The sequence below is a fragment of the Heterodontus francisci genome, unplaced genomic scaffold (genome assembly GCF_036365525.1).
Source record: "Heterodontus francisci isolate sHetFra1 unplaced genomic scaffold, sHetFra1.hap1 HAP1_SCAFFOLD_174, whole genome shotgun sequence".
Taxonomy (NCBI): Eukaryota; Metazoa; Chordata; class Chondrichthyes; order Heterodontiformes; family Heterodontidae; genus Heterodontus; species Heterodontus francisci.
The window spans coordinates 1,619,429-1,635,794 of record NW_027141730.1 but is presented as its reverse complement, the minus strand read 5'-3'; the positions used below and the strand labels follow the sequence as shown (position 1 = coordinate 1,635,794).

The 16,366-nt window shown below is 43.7% G+C and overlaps 1 protein-coding gene across 1 annotated transcript; it reads left to right on the top strand.

The window, feature by feature from the left end:
- The first annotated feature begins 11,864 nt into the window (after positions 1 to 11,864).
- On the top strand, positions 11,865 to 12,698 carry LOC137364570 (probable G-protein coupled receptor 139). Its single transcript, XM_068027691.1, has one exon. The coding sequence runs from the start codon at positions 11,865 to 11,867 to the stop codon at positions 12,696 to 12,698; it is 834 nt and encodes a 277-aa protein (XP_067883792.1).
- The last annotated feature ends 3,668 nt before the right edge of the window (positions 12,699 to 16,366 follow it).

Here is a 16,366-nt window from a genome sequence, read left to right as displayed (position 1 = left end):
CTCGCACCTACACTGTTTGGGATCTTCTTCCCACTGCTGCTCTCACATGTGTTCAAGTCTTCAGAAGAAGGTGTTTTCCTCCACACAAGATCAGGTGGCAGGTTTGCGGCTGCCTGCAATGAATTAGGCCTAACCATCAGCCTCAAGTAAACGAACATCATGGGACAGAACATCAGAAATGCTCTATCCATCAATATCGGTCAACACGCTCTGGAAGTGGTTCAAGAGTTCATCTACCTGGGCTCAACTATCACCAGTAACCTGTCTCTCGATGCAGAAATCAACAAGCGCAAGGGAAAGGCTTCCACTGTTACGTCCAGACTGGCCAAGAGAATGTGGGAAAATGGCGCACTGACATGGAACACAAAAGTCCGAGTGTATCAAGCCTGTGTCCTCAGTACCTTGCTCGATGGCAGCGAGGCCTGGACAATGTATGTCAGCCAATTCATTACATCTTCGCTGCCTCCGGAGAATTCTTGGCTTCAGGTGGCAGGACCGTATCTCCAACACAGAAGCCCTCGAGGCGGCCAACATCCCCAGCTTATGCACCCGGTGAGGCCCGCCACGAGCTTTGATGCCCAGAAGGCCCCAGCGGATTTTACATTGAGTGGCGAGGCCTCGGTGCGGCCCCTCTCCCCCATCCCCACACATCAACCCCCGCCACTAGGCGTCGGGTCAAGTTGAGTTAATTTGAATTTATTTAAATTGATTTGAATATTTAAATGAAGGTTCTGCCACCTAGAACTGAAGCAGTCCATGTCCACCTGCAGCAAGACTTGGACAACATTCAGCCTTAGGCTGAGAAGTGGAAAGTTACATGCATGCCTCACAAATGCCAGGCAATGACGATCTCCAACGAGGGAGAATCTAACCATCTCCCTTGACGCTCATTGCCGAATCCCCCACTATCAACATCCTGGGCCTCATCATTGACCAGAAACCTAAGTGGACCAGCCAGATAAATACCATGGCTGCAATAGCAGGTCTGAGGCTGGGAATCCTGTGGTGAGTAACTCACCTCCTGACTTCTCAAAGCCTGTTCACCATCTACAAGGCAAAACTCAAAGTGTGTTATGGAGTTCTCTCTACTTGTCTGGCTAAGGGCAGCTCCAACAACACTCAAGGAGCTCTGTACCTTCCAGGATAAATCAGTCTGCTTGATCAGCATCAAATCCACCACCTTCAGCATTCACTCCCTTCATCACCGACACACAAGTCTGAATTTTATCAGCTCTCTTCCATTCTCGATGGCAAGCTTGATAGACGGTGTGGTGCCTGCAAGCTCTGCACCGCTAAGCCACCGCGATATTTCATGCAGTGGCTTATTTAAATAGAGAGGTCGGAACCGCCGCCCCCAATGATGTAATGCCGGTGCCATTTTGAAAGGGCTTCAAGCCCTCCAGTAGTACCTGATTTTTTAAAGAGACATTCATTATACAGTGTCTGTAAAAAAATAACTAAAAACTGGAATTCCCCTCTACCACCTCCTCCCGGTCCCACCCTTGCAGTGTTTATATTTGGGCCTATCCCACCAAAATAGTCTTTATTCCCACCCCGAACTCCCGGCCCCCCCGAATCGCATTACATTTACACTTCAATCCCTTCTCACCATCCCCTCAGCCAGCAGAAATTTTTTTTTCTCATTCCTCCTCCCGCCCCAATAATTTCACTCCTCCCTGCTGTCCACTAGCGTCACACCTCAGATCTCTGAACTGGGGCCTGTAAACCACACCCACCAGTATTTTCTGACTCCTGCTATTCCTAATTTGCACCTAAACTGATTCTACTTCATGTTTTGAGGCCAGATCACTTTTTACTAATGTCCTTATGGCATCCTTTACTATCAGGGTTCCCCCTCCTCTGTCAATCTGTCTATCTCTCTGAAATATTATGTACCCTGGAATAGTTATTTCCCAACCTCAATCTCCTTGTAACCATGTTTCAGCAATGGAAATTAGATCCAGATCACTTACCTCTATTGGAGCCATCAGTTCATTTATCTGATTACAAATGCTTCGTGCATTCAGACAAAGGAAATTTAATTTTCGTTTTTGGTGCCTCTATTGCCTGAAATGACCTTATTTGCCATGTACAATTGGACAGTGTAAATGAGGACAGCCACATCTCAGAATGCTGGAGATCATCCCTGAGAGAGACACTCTCACATTTGCAGTTTAATTACTGAATGGTCAGAACCAAGTGAAGGACATCACTGGAACAACATGAGATTTGGAGACGGGATCGATGGATTTTGAAACAACAACCTCAATGCTGGGAAAATACAGCTTCTAATTTTTATTAGTTAATTAATGTGATCAGAATACTCCAGTCTTTGGAGTTTCCAAATCAATCCTGGAAATAAATACATTCTATCACAACATGGATTGAACTCGATATCATAATCTGTTTGTTCAAATTAAAAGAAAAAGATCACTTTAACAACCTCAGTCTCCCAGTGGAGTTCCTACACGGTATAAATTACAGGCTCTGGGAATGTATCACCTCAGAGTCTAACACAGAAAGATTACCTGCAGAACGAACGGTCAGATCACTTCACACAGAAAATGCAAGGAACATTTTACAGTATCGAAAAAAAATATTACCAGACCCTTGCCGTCATTGGAGTTCCTGGTAAGTGACTATAACCATGGAAGCTGTATAATCCAATGCGTTAGCTGGTCTCTGTTTTCCTCTGTGACAGATCATTTTACATGATGATCGCGCAGTCACTGATATACAACCGCTCAGTCAGAAATATCATTTTGTTAACTCAAATATCATGAATTTGCTCTGCAGTTTAATTCCATTGTCTTAACTGAAAACTAAAAACCTGGTTGAAACTCAGGCTCAATGAATGATATATTTTAATGTTGCATTCGATCTCAGTGAAAGCAAATCCCTGAAGGAAGGTATAAGTGGGAGAATGTGTTAGTGTAAAAACATACTGAGTGTGGGTCACTAACTGGAGTGGAATACCTGATCCCAATGACCATGCATTCCTCTTTTTGTTATTGAATAGCTCCAAGAGAAACAGATGTTAACTATTTACTGAGGGTTTAAAAGTCGGACAGCACTGCTCCTGTCTACAACTCCTATAAACAGATTTATTCTTACTCTGAGTACAGTTACTGTTAACATTTTATTTGTTTTAGTGTTCATGAACTCCTTCCTGCTGTGGATTAAGAGTGTTTGAATTTTATGATCTGTCTTTGATACAGGATGAATATTGAGCTGTGATTATTGAATCATCCACTTCTGTAACTGATAACGTTTGGCAGATCAGTTCTTATCTATGATTCAGAGGCTTTACACATATAACTGCCCACAGCTCAGTGAGGTGTGTCACTGTTAGGAGAGACACCTACAAGTGAGGAACATACATATCAGGCTTTCATAATACAGAGATCAGGCCACGGACATAAAATAATAACATTAGTAACTATTAATGAAATCAATAGTACACTTCTCTCTGTTCTATTATCATCCTGGTTAAAGTATTTTCACCTTCTCCAGTGCATCAATAGACTTTTTGTTTTCTGGAGACTAGAGCTGTACACAGTACATGAAGTGATATGACAATTAAGTAATTATTATTATTAATAATGCCTTCAGATATTTTGTTGCATTCTTCCTCAATATTAACTGTACTCTTGATTAAAATGTGTGTGCACATTTCAAAATTGTCCTTCTGCTTCACGATGCCATATTGTTCATGTAAATGGTGAACAACAGTATTCCCAGCTCTGATCCTTCTGGAACACCACTTCCCACCTTTCACCAATCTGAAGAAATAACTTTCGCCCCTACACCCTGTTTACAGTTTCTATAGCCAGCTTACGGTCTGTTCTGCTGCTTGTCCCCCAATTTCACTTGACCTGAGATTAGTCATGAGTCTGCTGTGTGATGCCTTATGAAGGCTTTTAGAAAATCAATGCATATTACGTCTACTGTGTCAGTCTTATCTTCTCTTTCTGATATTATTCAAAACATTCAATAGGATTGGTCGAGCGTCAACCTCCTTTCGGAATATGTGCTAACTGCTCTTTAATATACGTCTGGATTTAACAACCTCCCTCTGAGATCAGGGATCGTGGCTGGGGGAGGGGGCGGGGGAAGAGAGGGTGGAAAATGCCTCTGGGGGAGGCCCGCCACAGGCCTCGACGCTGGGAAGGCCTGGCCCGATATTGCCGGTGGTGGCGAGAGCTCGTAACAGGCCTCCCCACTCCTCCCCCCGCCCCCATACCCCCCACACCCACCCGCTGCTCGTCGATGGGAGGAAAAACTGCATATTTGAAATGCATATTCCTGTCGTCCATCTCACTTTCATATTGATAACAGTGGTCAGCACTCCTGCGCTTTCAGATTGCCAGTGGAGATCCGAGGCGGGATAGTGGTGGGGAGGGGGGATCAGGTAAGTTTCTCAGTGCGGGAGGTGTGGGAACGGCGTCAGAGCACTTTCATTGACCCAGGGGATGTTGGGAAGGTGTAAAGTTTAAGGTTTATGAACTTTGCTGGGGGAGAAGGTCAGGTGCACCAGCTATTTGTTTTGGTGGGATGGGGAGGCGTGAGGGAAGGTTCGTAATTCTATGCTTACTGTGGTCTTTGGGGGTAAGGGGGCGGGGCGGGGCGGGTAGGAGAGGGTCAAGATCAAGTTATTTGATATCTTAATGACAATGTCTCTTTAAATTTTGCATTACAATGTTGGGCTTGAAGCCCTTTAAAGATGGCATCAGCACCTGCAAAGTTTTCAATGCACGAATCGTCCACATGCCTGGAGTCTAACCTCCATTCTCCATAATTTTCCCAGGCCATGGGAGATTTCTCCTTTTTGTCAGATTTTCCATGCTCCCTTCCTCCTCTGTTCTTCTTCTGTAACCACTTACACCTCCTGTGGATCCATCTTGTTTCTTGAATAGTCCCATTCGCCTTGCACCATCATCTCTTTTGTCACTGAAGCCCTCCTACCCTCCAACTAATCACAGAGCTTCCCTCTTGTTCTTTTCTCCGTCTATATCCCACTTTACACTGGCTCTTTCATTGCTTTAAAACTGCTAATCTCTGATAATCGCCCAGTCCTAGAACATAGAAAACATAGAACATAGAAAAATACAGCACAGAACAGGCCCTTCGGCCCACGATGTTGTGCCGATCCTTTGTCCTCTGTCAAGGACAATTTAATCTATACCCCATCATTCTCCTTTATCCATATACCTATCTAAAAGCATAGAACATTATCAGTCCTGATAAAGAGCTATCAGCCTGAAACGTTAACTCGGTTTCTCTCTCCATAGATGCTGCCTGAGCTCCTGAGTATTTTCAACATGCTCCTATATTTTATGTACTGGTAGTTTGCTCACTCGGCCTGATCTTGTAACTTTGAAACTTTCCTGATATTTACAGCCGTTTTAGTATTTTGTTTTTATTCCAGAACTAGGCCTGAATATTAGCAGGGGTGAGTCACTCCACAGACTGCCTCTTTTACCCTTGACAGATTAACCACCCTGACGTTAGCCTGATCGACAGTCTTGGCTTCAATCGGGCAGGTAGGACTCTGGAAAAGGTCTCAGGACCAGAACAGTCCAAATTCTGACTCCGGGGAAAGGGGTGGGGGTGGGAGCTGCCTGACATCGGGGGGCATCGAATCCCTAACTCCAAAAATGGAGAGAGCGATGACTTCTCCGATTGTTGGGCTGTTGATCCCCAATCCCAGGGAGGTGTCATATATCTTGAAACACTGTCAGAGTCTGGGGAACGAAGAGGCAGGGCACTGTCTATCCTTAACCTCAGGGAGGGTTCGCCCATCCTGGAGCGTGGTACAAGTTAGGAGGAGAGGATATTGTCAGCATCTTATCCTCAACCCAGTGATGTGTGATTGAGATCTCAAAATATACCTGCCAAGAACTCTGAGAATGTTTGGAATAGTGAATGAAGGGTTATTTATTGCAAAATAACAAAATTACAGGCGATCTCTAAGGTACATGTGCTGACTGTTATTAACACTGCTCCAGCTGCTATGCAACATGTTGGTTTGCATCATCTCCTGTGATGACGTATGCCAAACTATTGTCATATTCAACAGTATGTTAACTAGTACTCGAACAGTGAAAGCAATATCACAACATCCCCTTTCCTGAAATGAAAATGTCATAAATGTTAAGCTATGTACTTAATGCAATAAGATAATTGTGAACAATATTTACACATCTATTGACTCTCAAGGTCGTCAATCAAGTATCTCTGAAATATGTAGGTAGTTTACTGACTCGACCTGATCTTGTAACTGAGAAACTTTGCTGAGATTTGCAGTTGTTATTTTGTTTCTCTTGACTCTTAGATTTGGACTGATAATTATCATATCCTTGAGGGGTGTAGGTATAATTGTTCTGTATTTCATTCTTAGGACTTGAATGTGTTTGGTACTTGAATGTGAACGTGTTCATGACGCTACTGGAGAGTCAGGCTTGCTGTTGTTGGATAACTCTCTCAGCTGACAGCTGTTCCTTCTCAATGTCGCTCCATACGGGGTGGTGACCTCGTATGACTGAGTTGCATTGCAGATCTTGGATACATCCACAGGGAACCATGTCTTCTCTTGTGGGTGGATCGCTCCGACCTTTTATACAGTCTGCAGAGGAACTATCTCCATGCCTGCTTGCTTATCGTGTGTGATTTTCTTTCTTTCAAGTCTTGCCAATAAGGTATCTTGGCTCAACAACGATATGTTCAAGTGATGACTCAGAAGAGCTGTCCTTACTTGCCTCTGAACATGATCTCTGCTGGGGATGGGAATCCTGTGTCTAATGGTGTTGCTCGTAGGTGCAACATGACTATCTCGATATCCTGATTAGTTTCTCTACATTTTAGAATGATGACGTTACTCTTCACACCAACCTCTCTGCCAGACACTTTGACCTTGGACAATGTGGAGATGATATAACATAAATTACAGCCCCCTTTGTGCACATGTCTTGAAATGGTTTACTGGTGTACTGTGGACAGTCATCAGAGACTATCTCCTCTGGGTAGCCAGACAGACTAAAAATAGCCCTCATTGTGTTTGCTTGATGCATACTGCAATTGGCGAATGATGGGAAATTTGGAGAAGTAGTCGGTATTCAATAGAAATTGTCACCTATAACAGGAAACAGGTCAGTTGTTATTCATGACCATGGATGTGACGAAATACCATGAGGATGAAGTGTCTCTCTCTGTCTGTTGGCTCAGTTGATGCTCTTAGCATGAGTCACACATCCTCACTGCTCACTCTACGTCTCAGTAGATTCCTGGCCAATAAACTGTCTCACATGAGACTCGTCTTGACTTTCCAATGCCCATGTGAACTAGTTGTGATTATGCAAGGATATCTTGATGAAGCATTTTAATGTCACTGGATATCCCTAATTCATCATGATATGTCCAAAAGGTTCTGATATCTGTGGAAACCTCCTTATTGTATCAGGCCAAGCACTTACGATGAGCTGCCCTAATGCCTTTAAGAGAGGATCTTTGGAAGTCTCCTCTTGCAGCTCTTCCCATTTGAATCTGTCCAAAATCGCCTGAGGTTGACATTGTACACATCTTCAAGCTCCACATCTATTTTGTCTATTTCCACATATAGCGGAATGTTTTCTATATTCTTGGGGTTGGGTCTTCTGCTCAATGTGTCAGAAGCAACTATGATGTTTTCAGGTTTAAATCAGTTAGTCATCGTCATAGAACCATAGAGTAATACAGCACAGAAACAGGCCCTTCGGCCCACCGTTTCCGTGCCTCTCTTCAAGCCTATCTATTATAATCCCATTTTCCAGCACTTGACCCATAGCCTTGTATGCTATGGCGTTCCAAATGCTCATCTAAATACTTCTTCAATGTTGTGAGGCTTCCTGCCTCTACCACCTCTTCAGGCAGTGCGTTCCAGATTCCAACCACCCTCTAGATGATATTTTTTCTCATATCCCCTTTAGACTTTCTGCTCCTTAACTTAAATCTAGGCCGCTGGTTATTCCCCTAAGGGAAAAAAAAGTTTCTTCGTATCTACCCTATCAATGCCCCTCATAATCTTGTACACCTCAATGAGATCCGACCTCAGCCTTTTCTGCTCGAAGGTAAACAGTCATAGCCTATCCAATCTCTCTTCATAACTGAAATGCTCCAGCCCAGGCAACATCCTGGTGAATCTCCTCTGCACTCTCTCCACTGCAATCATATCCTTCCTATAGTGTGATGTCCAGAACTGTACACAGTACTCCAGCTGTGGCCTAACTTGCGTTTCATACAGCTCCATCATAAACTCCCTGCTCTTATATTCTATGCCTCAGCTAATAAAAGCAAGTATCCCATATGCCTTCTTAGCCATCGTATCTACCTGTGCTGCTGCCTTCAGTAATCTATGGACAACTACACCCAGGTCCCTCTGGCCCTCTGTACTTCCTATGTCCTACCATCCATTGTATATTCCCTTGCATTGTTAGTCCTCCTGAAATGCATCAGCTCACACTTCTCAGGATTAAATTCCATTTGCCACTGTTCTGCCCATCTTACCACCTCATCTATATCATCCAGTAATTTAAGGCTTTGCCCCTCACTATTTACGACACCACCAATTTTTGTGTCATCTGCGAAATTACTGATCATACTCCTATATTCTTGGCTAAATCGTTAAAGTACACTACACACAGCAAGGGTCCCAGCACCGATCCATGTGGTACACCACTGGTCACAGGCGTCCAATCGCCAAAACAACCCTCGACCATTACCCTCTGCCTCCTGCCACTAAACCAATTTTGGATCTAATTTGCCAAATTGCCCTGGATCCCATGGGCTCTTACCTTCTTAACCAGTCTCCCAAGTGGGATCTTGTCAAAAGCCTTACTGAAGTCCATGTAGACTACATCTGATGTTACCTGTACCGCTGTACCTTAATTAACAGCCATTGTAGTCGAGGTGGTGCGTTGGTGAGTGGTGTTTGCCAAATCATTGCATCGATTTGTCATCAGTCTCGACAAAAACTGGTTTGTCAAATAGGTTTGTATGAAATGTGGGATACCGAATACCGAATCTAATGTTTGACACCCTATGTTGGAATAGTTCACCTGAGTGACTGACAAAAGTTTGGAACGAAAAGCAACTGCTTTCTGCAATAGACATGCTCCGAGGCCCTTTCACACAGCATCTCCCTCAACTGTAGTTCCTTTCCTTGGCTCGTAATTTTGTAATCATGCTTCTGACAAAAGTGAACGTTTTGCTGACTTTAATGTGTGCTGATGATTTGCGTGCCACGGAAATGGCGTGTCTTCCTTGCGAAGCTAATGCAGTGATTTTGCTTTCTCAGAGAAATTCGAGATATAGTGTGATAAAAAGTTAAACAAACCCAAACATCTCTTTAAATCTTTCTTTCCTTGAGGAGTAAGTATTGAATGTACATCCTCAACTTTATGAGGATCTGAAAATGTTCCACTATCAGAGTAGATGGAGCCAGAAATGTTGTTGCGATTCATATCGATAGAGCATTTTTCGTGATTAAACATAAGACCTCTTAGCTGTCTCCATTAAGACATAAAGTTTCTTGTTATGCTCCTATTTGATACTTTCCATGACTGCTATGCCACCGAGAATTCAAACACAGCCAGAAACACTCTCAGTCATGGGACCCATGTGTTGTTGGAACTGATGTTGACTGAAAGACCAAGTGATAACCGTTAAAAGCAACACCTTTCAAATGGTGTTCTGAAAGTTGATAGCTCCTGTGAACCTTCAGAAAGACGGGCTGACCAGTATCCATATTTCGTGCCCAAATTCGAGAAAAAACATGGCTTTCACAAACTTTGGATTTCACACTTCCAAAGTGGGAATATTGCGAGGAGATCTTTTCAGTGATAAATTCAGTCTTCCAGGATCCTGGAATACTCTGTTGTTCTAGTCTTTCTTGATTACAACAGTTATAGAACGGCACCAGTCATTGTACTGCTGAACATGACGAATGTGCCCTTGCAATTCTGTTGTGCCAAGCTCTGCTTTGCAGGTGTCTCTGAATGCTGGACATTTCCGTGGCTGATGCATGAGACTGTACTTACTGCACCCTTTCCCCTGTCAGGTCTTGGCTACCTCACCCATAGTTGTTGCTTCTCCAAACGCCTGTATATGTTAGTGGCTCGCAAATATGACTTCATACTTTCTGCCATCCTTGAGGTGACTTTAATTCTGAATCCGTTTGGCTTACAAAGCAGATTTTTTTGAAATGCTTCTATTGCCGCTACGATTACCAGCCCAATTATCCTCTCAGAAATTTCTGCATCTGACAAAATACAGTTTTTCCCTTTTTCCTTACGCCTGATTATAAACCAGTCAACAATTGATTGGGCTGTTGTTTAAAAACCATGAGCTCAAGTCGATGGATCCTAACGTTTACCTTCACATTGAGTTGGCCTTCTAATATTTTCCAAAGTTTTGTTGGTTCTTTGCAGTTTTCTTCTGATGTTCCAATGACCTTCATTGCCAATCGCAATCTTTACTATGTCAAGTTTTGTGACATGAAGCTCCAAAAAGCATAGCTCCATACGCTCCCAGAAGAGTTGGGACTCGTGGAAATTATCTAGAACAGAGGGACGGAGCGTGCTAGTGGCAGTATTCAAAGCGGGCTACACTTCAAATAAACTCTCCCCTTCATTTGCTCACACTCTCTTGGAGTACTAATTTGAAGGGTAGTCTATGAACCAGACTCTATGCCACAGCACTGCCCCTTCCTCCAGTCATCAGCAGTGTTGACCCAGGCTTTATTGATTTCCACGGAGGAAATCACCATCCTCGATGTCATGCTTGAGATCTCTGTCCCATGCTGAATACTGTTGTGAGCACGCTGAGTCCCTCTGCATCAGTGCTACCGCATTGTGTTCCGCTGCCACCATAATGTGCTATTGCTTCCTCAACACAAACATATCAAACATTCTGAGATGAATGAAAGTTCTTTATTACAAAATAACAGAATTGCAGGAAACCTGACTGTTTACTAACACTCCTCCAAAAGCTGTATCACATGTTGGCTTGCATCCTTTCCTTTATTGCATATCAAATTAATCACTTTTTCAACAGTATGTTAACTAGTACTCTAGCATTTAAAGCAATATCATAACACTCGGGGAGGGCTCTTATGTGCTTGAGGCGGTCCCAGTCCAGGGAGGGAGAGAGAGTGTCCAATGCTAGGATCCCCCTTATCCTGGAATGTGATTAATGTCTGGTGAGGGGGAGACGGCGCAGGGAGTGTCTGATCCAAGACATGATTCGGGTACCTAATTCCTGGGGCTTCCGAACCTGGGAGGGTGGTCTGTTCTCGGAAGAGGGGTCGGAGCCCAGAGGGGGGACCCATCCAGGGAGGGCACTCCCAGGTGTGGTGAGACCCAGTCTGTGGGGTGTGATCCAATCCCAGCGTATGGTGGGGTTCGATACATGGAACGATGGTGTGATTCCAGGTTGGAGGGATCTAAACCCAGAGTGGGGGATGGTTCTGATTGCCAATCCAGGGTGTCTTTATATGTGGCGTGGGATATAATGGGGAGAACCGGCCAGCCATAGTTAAAACTGCAAAACAGAGGCTTCCAGCCTCATTAAAGTATTTAAATTTCCAACCCGCCTCCTGGAAGTGGTTGTCTGCTTGTTCCCTGCCAGACTCTGACAAACACACTCCCAACCCACCTGTTTCTGGTGCTAAAACCCTACAATTACTGTCTGGGATTGACACGAAGAATGTTTTATCAGTAATTTCCAGTCTCTTTCCCCTTTTCTCTCTTACAGTTAATTTACTGGCGATTATGATCCTGTCCCGGGGAAAGTGCGGACTCTCCACCTGTACCACTCGCTACCTGGTGGCCATGGCAGCAGCGGACCTACTGGTCATTATCACTGCAGTAATACTGTGGCGAGTCAGTTATTATTATTTCCCAGGATCGTTACTGGAAATGAGCCCTCTGTGCACTGTTATTGGTGCCATGAGACGTGCAGCCACAGACTGTTCCGTCTGGCTCACGGTTACATTCACCTTTGATCGATTTGTGGCCATTTGTTGCCAGAAGCTGAAAATAAAATATTGCACAGAGAAAACTGCAGCAGTGGTTCTGGCAATAACCTGCATTCTGCTCTGTTTAAAAAACATCCCCTTCTACTTTGTATATGAACCTGTAGAGATAATTGACAACGCAGTGTGGTTGTGTTATCCAAAGCCAAGCTATTATACTAAGCCAGGGTGGTTGGGATTTGACAGGGTTGATAAGGTAGTAACCCCATTAATCCCATTCGCTTTAATTCTGTTGCTAAACGCTCTGACAGTCAGACACATTTTAGTGGCTAGTCGAGTGCGTAAGGGACTGAGGGGTCAGAGCAAGGGAGAGAATCACAGTGACCCAGAGATGGAGAGCAGAAGGAAGTCTGTGATTTTACTCTTCACCATATCCGGCAGCTTCATACTTCTGTGGTTGGTGTATGTTATATATTTCTTATATTATACCATTAAGGCGGCAGACCCCAGGGATTACAATGATTCTGAATATATATTTCTACAAGTCGGATTTATGCTGTGTAGTTTAAGCTGCTGCACAAACACATTCATTTATGGGGTGACTCAGTCCAAGTTCAGAGAGCAAGTCAAGAGTGTGGTGAAATATCCGGTTAAATCATTTGTTCAATTAATGAATAAACAGTTCAACTAAGTGCAGCCCAGAGGCGGGTCCCAGTGTTTCTGAAGCATAAATGTTATATTTAACCCCAATGGACAAGGTGTGACCAACAGCTGGAAAACATGAAATACACAAGAAGGTGGAGGGGTGCAACACACCAAAGAGCAGCGGAGTGGCAGACGAGAGGTGACTGAAAGGTGGTTGACCAGAAGTACACTGGTGGAAGGGCGGGGTAGGGTCTGGGCTGTTAAACACTATGAATTGCTTTTAGTTCGCCGTCAGTTGCTAGCACACTTTAATTGAGATTTGAGGTGATAGGATGTATGCTAGTGGGTAGTAAAGGCTCTGTTGCCTTTGTTATCATTCCTTTGTACTGACACAGACAATATGAAATTTGCACAAAAACTGAATATTTGTTCGCTAGACTGCTGAAGATTGTCAGAACGCGCAATTCGTTTGTGCATGACACAGGCAATATATAATTTTCCATTATACATCTATATTATTAAAGGTACATTCAATCTACTGAATCAAAGCATACACAGATTAATACATTTCAAACTCCTCTAAATTAATCAAGTTTTAAGATGAATTGCGACTGATTGATTTATTTTAGCACATTGGTATAAAACTAACTCCTTTAACTAATGTGTCAGTATTAAAATAGATATTACATTGAAGCCAAATATAACCATCCCAAACTACCTACAATCTCTTAGTTTGAGGGTGAAATCTATGGCAATATATTTATCCCTCAATACTTTCATTGCCGTTATTCTCTATTGAGAGCTGTGGTCCAGCTCAATTCAACAGTGCAACTCTGCCGTGTCGAGGTGATATTCTTCAAATAGCAGAGTATGAAAATTATCATCATTGTTATCGTTTGTAACAATTCGAAAAGAATAGAAACGTTGCTCCATGGGTTCATTTTCAGAGTGTTAATGGTGACACACTGGAGTCCCTAAGAGCAGTGTATGAGTCTCTTCTGCTCCTTCCCCCACTTCTGTACACGCATATCACAGTTTGGTGATTCCTGGTCTGAAATGAACCCGCAAGCTGCCTTCCAAATCTTCCTGACATCAGCATGCTGTCCTAATTCCATCATGATTATTTGATAGTCAGTTTCTCTGTGAAGGATGTGTCAATGCCTTGATGATTGAAAATTGTGTCTCTCTATACTGGCCACATTAACTATTTCATGTTGTGCTGTTGTCAAGTTGAGTATGTCTGTACCCCGCTTTTCAGTTAAGTTGCATCATGCATTTTTACACGTTGCTTGCTTCACATGTAATAAATTGCATCTGCACACTTACACCGGTAACCCCCTATCATGCCACACATGTGCCATCTGATTCAAGCCATTCTTGGACTTTCATGTGATGTTACAAAAACATCGGGGTGGGCGTGGTGGGAGGGGGTGGGGTGGGGGTTGTTGTTAGTGGTGGTGGGGGGGGGGGTGCTGCTTGTCTTAGATCTTTGCTTACCTCACCATGCATGGCCTTGAAATCTCAGGTAGCGTTCAGACTACTAAATGTGGCTTTCGTTTCGAAAAAAAATTTATCCAGTCTCGGATACAAATATCTTCAAGAGAATGCTATCTCCAAAGGAAAGTTTTGGACTTCTTGCAAATTCTGCACTGCACCAGTTAAATGATGTGAGTTGCAATTCTTCTGACCGCAGCAGGTTTAAATCTTTATTAAAGTGAAAGTACTGACCAATTCAGTAGGTGTTGATTACTTACTTCATTGCAATAGGACAGGTTTCCTTGAGACAACAAAGAAAGATGTTAACTTTATTGTACCTAAACAGAACTATAAAAATTATATGCAAAATGCCAACTTCTATCCTCACACACAAACTAGAGGTTTCCACACACACACATTAATAGGTTACAGAGTGGTTAAGAGGTCCTCTAAAACTCATATAAGACAGATTCTTGGAACAAAAGAATGAAACTTCAATATTGGAGTATGTATCCGTGTACTGGGAAAGTTCACGAAAGCTTGCAGTTTGGCTCACCTGAAAGCATCCCAAGTCAATATGGAAAAAAATGGCCAGGTATGAATGCAAAAGCCCGCAATTTTGAACCAGGAGGTGAAGTATTAGTGTTGTTACCATTACACGGAGAACCATTAAAAGTACGGTTCTGTGGCCCGTACAGACTGATAGAAAGAGTGGGTAAAATAGATTACTTGATGACACCTCTAATCGCTGGAAGAAGAACAGTTGTGCCACAACAATAGGTTAAGGTAATATTTTCAGAGGGAGGCAGATAAGCAACTGTCAGGTTATCGGGACTGATGAGAAGGAAAAGAATAGTGAGAATGAGGCAGAGGGTGACACAAACTATCCTCAGATTGAATCTCCAAATATCAGATTAGCGAATACAGAATAATTAGTAAATTTGGACAAGTTGCTTTTGCATTTCAAGGCAAAACAACATGAAGACCTAAACAGGATTTTCACAAGAGTTATTACAGTTTGTAGGGATAAGCCGGGATGTTCAAGCTTAGCCCCGCACCTGATGTTAGTATCAGGGAACCATTCCTTTAAAACACAATCCATGCTGCTTCGGTCCAGACAGACCGGCCCAAGTAAAAGCAGAGATCCAATGCCGCCGGAAGGCAGCTTAGTTGAGCCTAGTCAGAGCTGCTGGAATTCCACGGTGGTCTTGAAGCATAAAGCTAGAGAGTTGGCCTGCACCATTGTGTCTAACAGAGACAAAGGTGTTGAAGGGATACTGTCAAATTCCTTTGACACACGAAGATAAGGAAACGTCAGTTTTTGTTACATCTGAAGGGTTTTTCTTCAGTATCAAATGATATTACACAGGTTACTGCGCACTCGAGAAACTTCTCAGAGATCAGGGAACATGGTAGTGACCAGTATTCCTACCTGTGCAGCAAACCTACCTGAGGGCGGCACAGTGGCGCAGTGGTTAGCACCGCAGCCTCACAGCTCGAGCGACCCGGGTTCAATTCCGGTTACTGCCTGTGTGGAGTTTGCAAGTTCTCCCTGTGTCTGCGTGGGTTTCCTCCGGTTGCTCGGGTTTCCTCCGGTTGCTCCGGTTTCCTCCCACATGCCAAAGACTTGCAGGTTGATAGGTAAATTGGCCATTAGAAATTGCCCCTAGTATAGGTAGGTGGTAGGGAAAATATAGGGACAGGTGGGGATGTGGGAGGAATATGGGATTAGTGGAGGATTATTATAAGTGGGTGGTTGATGGTCGGCACAGACTCGGTGGGCCGAAGGGCCTGTTTCAGTGCTGTATCTCTAAACTAAACTAAACTGAGGAGGGTGTTCACAGGGGGAATTACAAAGGAGGCTGTGCACAAGGGAATTAGACAGGAGGATTTTCACAGTGGGAATTCGACAGGAGGATGTTTACAGGGGGAATTATACAGGAGGGTGTTCACAGGTGGAATTAGACTGGAGGGTGTTCCCAAGGGGAATTGCACTGGAGGGTGTTCCCAGGGGGAATTGGACAGGAGAGTGTTCACAGGGGGTATTAGACAGGAGAATGTTCACAGGGGGCATTAGACAGGAGAATGTTCACAGGGGGAATTAGACAGGAGGGTGTTCACAGGGGGAATTAGACAGGAGGGTGTTTACAGGGGAATTTGAGAGGAGGAGGAATTCGACAGGAGGGTGTTCACAGGGGGAATTTGACAAGAGGGTGTTCACAGGGGGAATTCGACAGG

Excerpts from the sequence above, each read along its gene's own strand:
- LOC137364570 (XM_068027691.1), top strand. The coding sequence starts at position 11,865 with ATGGCAGCAGCGGACCTACTGGTCATTATCACTGCAGTAATACTGTGG.